Genomic DNA, 8,276 nt, shown 5'->3' on the forward strand with positions numbered 1-8,276 from the left:
TGCTCTCGCCGCAGACAACCAGCGCGCGGTCTGCCTGCCCTCACCGACCGGCCGCTGTCCCCAGGAGAGGGAGGAAGGCGCGGGGCGAGCGGAGCGGCGAGGCCACGGCTCCAGCCTCCAGGAACGGGGCGCACGGAGCCGCCGGGACCGCGCCGAGCCTCGGGACAATGGGGGCGCGGCAGCTGCTGCTGGTCGTCCTGGCACTGTGCCTGTGCGGGCCCCTGCTGTCTGTCCGCACGCGGACCCGGGCTCCTCTGCCAGGTGAGAGCCGCTGGTGACGGAGGGTCTCCTCTCCTGCCGCCCCCAGCTCCGCAGCGGGGGCCTCCGCGGGAAGGGGCTGCTTGAGGGGGTGAGAGCTCGAGGAGGACGTGTTGGACTTGACTGTGTCCCTCGTTGCAACAGAGCGGTCACAGAGTCCATCTTCACCTAGAGCAGGGTGTCCTTGAACGCACCCCTTGCCTCACTTTACTCCAGGAGCCGGGCGGGCGTGGGCATAAGGATCCAAAGTCTCCCCAGATCGTCTCTCAGAGGGGTGTGCCCACCTCCCTAGGCGGGTTCATGGATGCCCCTTTGGACTCGATTTTGGAGGGCGCCCCAGGCCTGTGACCGAGTGCTGAGTATGGCCAAGGAGGGGTTCTGATTTCTCCTTGGGGAAGGCTAAGGCTCCCCATTGTGTTTGCTCATCATGTGGCCAGTTTCTCCCCAACCCAGGGACAGCCCACAAAGAAAAGATCCCACATCGCTGCAGCAGCCTTTTCAATCCTTTTACTGTAGACGAGAAAGACACACCCGTTGAAGTTTTGTTTGGTTAGATTTTTTCTTTTCTTCTGGAAAGTGGTGTCGGAAAAAGTCCAGTCCGTTGAACATTTGTAGAGAATTAGTGTCAGGAGCTCCCAGGGCGAGCCATCTGTACAGAGGATGTGCACAATGCAAGTACATAGCAGGTGATGGTGGTTGAGAAATTTTTAGATCTGTTATCCCTGCAGCCCATTCCTTCCAAGAGAGTTGGGGAACAGGCTTTTTCAGACACCATCTCCTCCAGTCTCTGATCCTTTCAAGTTGCTTTGTTTGTTTATCTTGTAGACTGTATTTCCTACAGTCTATTTTAAAGTATCTGACCACTTGGCCAAATAAGTCAATGCATTTTCCTCTGCCACCACCCTCAGTAGGGTGAAGGAAATGTTCTCAGCCTGCAAAGCAAAGGGGGGAGGTAGGAAACTGTAATCGTAATACTTTGGAAACTTACTTTTCTTTTTTTTCAGTGCAGAGATAAATTCAAGCTAGTCTTGTTATCCATGAAGCAATGTGTGATCGCCATTGTCCTTCACACACATGCACACTGGGTACAAATGCATCAAGATTAAGATGTGACAGAGACCAGTGTTTTCTCTGTTCTACATCTTCACTCAGAGTGAGTTTGGAGGCAGTGCTTGGGAAAAAACAAAGAGGCCCAGACAGGGGCCCAAAGATTAGCAGCAGCTACCAGCTTGCCTGTGGATAATAGGAGTGTTATCTTTGAGGGTCCTGGGAGAGTGTGGAGGTGGAGGACACCACAGCACTGGTGTGTGGTCAGACGTGATTGCAGCTCTTCATTTTGTCATTTGTTCAGTGTTGTTTGGGGCTAAGCTCCTGATACAACTGTTTACTTGAACTTTGCACTGTTTCTCACAGCTGGGAAGGTTTCTGGCCTCTTTTTGGGAGTGGAGTTAAAGGTTCCTGCCACGCGTCTTACTTCCTTATGTGAGGAGAGGTGTGGACAAAGACAGACAGCACAACACGGGTGTAGACAGACCCAGGAAGGACTGACAGACGACTGAGCAAACATTGCCTGGTTACACCGGGTTCTGGTGACATGGTGGGTTAATTAGGAGAAAGATGAGATAGTCTCCTCTAAGTTTCAGAACCTCAAAAGCCCAGTAGGGCAGCTGTTCTCAGCCTTGTAGGAGTAAATCAACTTCACCATAGTGAGTGTGGTTTTGGTTTTGGGTTCTCGAGCTGCCCTGGGTGAGAAAGAAGAGAAGGGGACGAGGCAGGAAGGTGTGTGTTGAGCACCACATCCCATGTCAGATGCTGGGTCAGACACCATTTTATCTCTATCTCTGGGTCAGACACTATCTCTTTTCACCCTCTCTATCAACTTTGTTAGGGTGAATTTTATCTTTTTTCTGATTCTAAAAGTCAAGCTCATCTTACTAGATTGGGAGAGGGCCTATGTATCCTCTTGGCCACCTGCAGGCAGTACTTGTTGCATTATCTCCAGTGACTTTTCAATAAAAGTAATGGCACCAGCAAAGTCTGTAGACAAGTTCTCCAGGGATCATGCTTACCATCATACACCATGAACCACGCTTCTCGGACAGAAAGCAAGGGTGACGTCAATTCTTACACAGAATCACCAGCCAGCCTTACAAGCATAATTGTGAGACCCCAGACTCAGCTGTAAGTGGCCCTCCAAAGCTGACCATGTCCTCCTGCCAGACAGAACCTTTCCACAACACTCTCTTATCTCCACTTACCCTGGTACTTCCAGCATTGTCACTTTATGGGAGTCTCATCTCCCCAGCTAAGATTACAAGTTTTTCTTTACCGCCATGGAGTCTAGAACAAACATTTACTCCACAGAAGAGGATTGAGAAATTGAGTGCTCATCAACCAGTTTACTTTCCTTTGCTAATTTCCTTTAGATGGGTGCATACATCAAAGAGGGCCAGTGTTCAAGAGTAAACGGTAGTGTTTATAAATCTTACAAGGATCTAGGATCCAGTCCCTTATCCCAGGTTAGGGGACCCTGAGGACAGGAGTGTCTGATCTGATAAAGAAGTCCCGCCCAGGAGTGTCAGGCACGCAGTTCCCTGGGCTGCAGCTGCTGCCTCAGAGGATGATGCTCTGAAAAGCAGAGAGATAAGAAGCCAGAGGATCAGTACAAACAGCTTTGAGAGGAATCGGACAGGTCCTCTAGTTGGGACAAGAAAAATCCCCACAAAAAACCCAACCAAGTTCCCTGTGAGGCTAAGGAAACAGCAGGTGCACCAGAAGCCATGTAGCAACAACGGGTCCTGGGGTGGCACTGACAGTGGTGGAGAGACTGGCATTGCTGTGGAGAAACTGGCAAGGTGTGACTTAAGACTTCTTGCAAGTGTCCTGGCCACAGTTGGATTTTTGTTGTTCTTGACTTTGACGATGGAAGGAAAAGCAATTGCTGAATTAAAACCGGGGCCTGGACTAACTGAGGGACTTATGCCTTGAAAGTGTTGGGCTAAACCCTGGACTGACTTTGGATGGTATTCTTTGCCTCCCCCACTCTCCAATTTGCTTCCCTAATTCTCCCCATTGTTGGTACCATAACAGTGGGTCTGTGAGTCAGCAACGACTATGAATAAACTAACCTCTTGAACTTCTTTCTGCTGGTGGGGCTCTCCAGGCACCATGGGGCGGGGCTAGGGACCCCTGAGCTGCTTTTTTCTGTAGAGCGGTGAGGAGCTGTGTAAGCCAACTCTCCCTGCCCTTGCAGAGATGCTTGTGGTCCTGTACCTCTGTGTCCTGTTTCCTGCTCCTATTTGGACATTTGGTCCAACACCTTTGAGCTGTGGTGTTGGAGAAGAGTGCTGAGTATACCATGAACTGCCAAAAGAACAAGCGAATAGTCTTGAAGAAGGTGCAGACAGAGTGCGTCTTGCAGGCAAAGATGAGAAAGCTTCATCTCATGTACTTTGAGCATGTTGCTAGGAGGTTCTTCCTTGTAGAGGGACATCATGCTTGGGAAGGTGGAAGGTCAGCAAAAGAGAGGAGACCCTCAACCAGGTGGATTGACACAGTGACTGCAGCAATGGGTTCTAGTGTGTCAGAGATTGTGAGGATGGCACAGGACAGGACAAAGTTCAGATCTGTTGTTCATAGGGTCGCTGTGAGTCATACTTCACTTGATAGCTTCTCATAACAACAACAACAACTAACCAAAATATTGGTTTGAACCCACCCATATGTGCCATTTAAATGTTAAATTGTTAATTACTGCTATCTAATAAGAAGTGGTCCAGGCCACTGAAAATTAATCCCAGACCACAGGCTCAGGTGCGCGGTACCCCAAGGTTCCAGTTCTCAGCTGTGACCATGAACACAATTATTTGTGAGAAATCTGGGAGAGTGACTTGTTCCAGAACATGAGATGAGAGAGAGCAGCTGTCCTACTGTTCAAAGATGGGAAAAGCTGCAAATTCTGGAAAACTACTTAGAGGAGGCTGCTGACAATTCCTTGCAAATTTTTAGAATAAAGCAAATAAAAATAAAGCACAGATACAAGTTGTTGTTATGTGCTGTTGAGTCACCTGCAACTTATAACAACCCTGTGTACAACAGCTCTAAACTCTGCTCTATCCTGTGCCAATCTTATTGTCTCTGATACACCTACCCCCATTATCACAGTCATTGCATTAATCCATCTCATCAAAGGTCTTCCTCTCCTGCGCTGTCTCTCCACCATCCCAAGCATGATGTCCTCTCCAAGGACTGATCCCACCTTGCAACATGCCCGAAGGATGTCAGATGAAGCCTCAGAATCCTTGCTCCAACGAGCAGCTTGGCTTCACCCTCTCTAGGATGAACCTGTTTGTTCTCCTAGCAGTTCATGGTATATTCAGTATTCTTCTCCAGCACCGCAACTCAAAGGCATCAATTCTCCTTCCATCATCTGTAGTCGTCTAGCTCTCTGATGCATAACAGGTAATTGCAAAGACCATGGCCTGAATGAGGCGCACCTTAGTCTCCAGACTGACATCACTGATCTGAGTAGCCCACACAAATAACATGAAGCTCAAAGTATGCCAGACTCACTTAATTTCCTTTTAGGATCATGTTTCTAGTCAGGGAGGTTAGTGGTAAAATGGGAAGAAAGTTACCTTCGTTTCCACCTAGCATTTAGCAGTCTGGTGACCTGAGTGTGGATGGCATGAAGAAAAGCAGTTCAAACAGGGTGGAAAAGTTTCATAGCTGCTGATTAGGGAAATATCTTTTGCCTGAGGAGAAGCTCCCTCCCTTGCTCTGCTCTTCCCTGCACAGACTTAAGTCAACAGCTTGAATGAACCCTGTTGTTGTTATGTGTCATCGAGCCGACTATGACTCAGAGTGACCCTATGCAGAATAGCTCTGAAGCCTGCTCTATCCTGGGCCAGTCTCACACTCTCTGACACTCCCCCCTACTACCCTTATTATCTTATTATTATTGTGTCAATCCATCTCCTCGAGGATCTTCCTCTCCTGCCCTGTCCCTCGACCCTTCCAAGCATGATATCCTTTTCCAAAGACTTATTCCACCTTGCAGCATGCACAAAATTTGTCAGATGAAGCCTCAGAATCCTTGCTCCAAGGAGCAGCTTGGTTTCACCCTCTCCAGGACAGACCTGGGACACCCTATTTTTGTACTTGACCTAATACTCCTATGCATGTCTATTTGTGCTTAATTGGCCATGTAAAGGCATTTCATTGTGTAGACCATAACAAATTAGGCTAACATTGAGAAGAATGGGAATCCCAAAGCACCGAATTGTGCTGATGTGAAACCTAGACTTAGACCAAGAGGCTTCTGTGTGAATAGATCAAGGGGACACTACATGGCTTAAAATGAAGAAGGGACCACAGGGTTGTATACTCCCTCCATACCTATTCAATCAGTATGCTGAGCAAATTATTAAAAAAGCTAGATTCTATGAAGAGAATTGTGGCATCAGGATCAGAAGAAGAGTCATCAATAACCTGCATTATGCAGATTATACAGCCTTGCTTGCTTAAGGTGAGGAAGATTTAAAGTCTTATTGCAGAAGACTTAGTGCAGAAGATCAAGGAATGCAGCCTTCAGTATGGATTGCATCTCAATGTCAAGAAAACAAAAATTCTTACCACTGGGCCTATAGACAACATCATGGTGGATGGATAAGAGATTGAAATTGTCAACAACTTAATCTCACTTGCATCCACAATCCACACCCTTGGTACCAACAGTCAGGAAATCAGGAGATGTATTGCACAGGGAAAGTCTATGGACTGTGACCTCTCCAAATTATTGAAGAGTAATGATGTCATTTTGAGGACTAAGGTTCATCTGATTCAAGCCATGGTCTTTTTAGTCACTTGCTATGCACATGAGAGCTGGACGATGAATAAGGATGACAGAAGAAGAATTGATACCTTTGAGTTATGTTGTTGGAAAACGCTGAACACCTCAGGGACTTCCAAAAGAACAAACAAATGTGTCTTGGAAAGTACAGCCAGAGTGCTCCTTGGAGGCAAAGCTGATAAAGCTTCCCCTCACATACTTTGGGCATATTGCTAGAGGCCCTATTCCTTGGTGAGGGATATGATCCTCGATAAGGCAGAGGGTCGGCAGAGAAGAGGAAGACCCTCAACCAGATGGACTGACACAGTGACTGACACAGTGGGCTCTAGTGTGTCAGGAAGTGTGAGGATGACCCAGGGTAGGACGGGGTGCAGATTTGTTCACAGAGTTGCTATGGGTCATGCTTACAACAACTAACAACTTACACTATGAGTGTAAATAAGGTAGGGGTGGTTAAAAATAACAATCAAATAACACAACTGGCATTCCAAAAGATCTCTGCAGGCCGAATGCCAAGAAGATTATGTTAAGCTAGAATTTTCCAGCTAACCATTTAGTTAAAAAGGAAAATCCATCAAGGTTGTTAGTGGATAAGGCAGGCCTGACTTAATAGTCTTCTTATGAGTGGGATGTGAGTTTAGGATGAGTATGTAGGATGGTATTGTCCCCAGTAAACTGTCCCAGTAGGTTCTGATTACAACTGTACAGGCCCAGGGAGGTCAGTCCATTTGTATGCACAGCTCTGGGCAAGATGGGTTATAAATGTAGCATGGTGACAAATACCGGGCATCCACATATCTTGTGCTGCTTTAGCTGGGTGTCTGGTGATTTGTCCCCTTCTGGTACCCTTGCATCTGGAAAAGGTAACACTGGACTTCAACCTTCTGTAAGAGCCTTTCTGGCCCTGACTTCTACTCTGATGGAGTAGAGCGTAAGTGATAGAGGGAAACTGGGTGGCAAAGGGTCTGAGCCCCTGGTTCTCATGAAGAGTGAGCCGAGAAGCAAAAGTTTATAGGCGACAAGATTTGGGCCAGAGGGCTGACCGGTTTTGGTGTCGTAAAATGCTTCCATTTTCTGTGTGTTATTTTCTGAGCTGGTCTGAGGAGTATGGGAATGCTGTGGAGAGTTTGGTTGATAATAGAAACATCCTGATATTCTGGCCCACAGTGGGATGGGTTGCTCTGTGAGTGTGGTCAATGATCCAGTGCAAAGTAGAAGGATTCAAACATAGCTGGTAATGTAATGATTAGAAAAGGATTAGGTGGAAGATTCCACTTGCTGTCCAGAGTCAAGTCCAAAATGAGGTCCTCTTCACCTTGAAGCCTCGGTCCAGACACCCCCTTATTACACATCCTACACACCACCTGGGTCCGGTCTCCAGGTCCTCCCTCAAGGAGCCATGCTTTCTCTGACTTCTGTCCACTTGCCATTCTCTCTGGCCAGCCTGCCTTCCTCACACTCTGGGAGAAAGCTGAGAAAGGCTGCTTCTGTCATGATTTACAGCCATGGAAGGCTTACAGGGGCATATAAGAATGGACTCAGGTCAAAGAGGGCAGCGATGATAGTTGGTGGCTTTGATGAAGGAAGAAGCTATGGCCCAATGAAGGAAGAAGCTATGGCTCAAAGAATGTAAGTCATTCACAGAAGCTGGAAAAGGCAAGAAAATAGAGGAAGACAGTACCTGATGACATGTTAGGAGCTCTAGAGGCACAGTTTCCAGGGCTTTAATTTTTTTCCAGTGTTTTTTTTTTCTTAATTAATTTTCATGTGTAATCTTTATAGAAGCAAACTGCTATGTCTTTCTTCCATAGGGCAGCTGGTGGATCCCAATCACAGACCAGATGATGAGGCTGGCACAGGACAGGGCACAGTTCAGGTCGGCTGTTTGTACGGTCACTATGAGTTTTACCTGATTCAACAACAACAACAACATTGGCTTAGGCTGCAGTGTGCAATCCTGCTAAATAACAGACCATGAACCTCTGGTGGTTCAAATCTACCAGCAGGCCCATGGAAAAAAGTCTCTTCCTGTAAGATTTAAATCCTCTAAATCTCCTCTAAATCTGAACGTTCAGATTAAGACAGACTAGGAAGAAGGATTGGCCACCCACTTCTGAAATAGCAGGCCTCTGAAAACCCTATGCACAACAGAACACACGCAGATTAA

At 47.1% G+C, this 8,276-nt stretch overlaps 1 protein-coding gene across 1 annotated transcript in view; it reads left to right on the forward strand.

Annotated features, from left to right (window-relative positions):
- The first annotated feature begins 167 nt into the window (after window positions 1-167).
- F2R (coagulation factor II (thrombin) receptor) overlaps window positions 168-8,276 on the forward strand; it is a 26,683-nt gene continuing 18,574 nt past the window's right edge. Inside the window, exon 1 of the mRNA XM_006889830.1 lies at window positions 168-261. Within this exon, the coding sequence (XP_006889892.1) occupies window positions 168-261 (94 nt within the window). The remainder of the gene's footprint in view (window positions 262-8,276) is intronic.

Source organism: Elephantulus edwardii, unplaced genomic scaffold (assembly GCF_000299155.1).
Source record: "Elephantulus edwardii isolate Elephantulus edwardi_28Jun2011 unplaced genomic scaffold, EleEdw1.0 scaffold00082, whole genome shotgun sequence".
In the NCBI taxonomy this organism is placed as follows: Eukaryota; Metazoa; Chordata; class Mammalia; order Macroscelidea; family Macroscelididae; genus Elephantulus; species Elephantulus edwardii.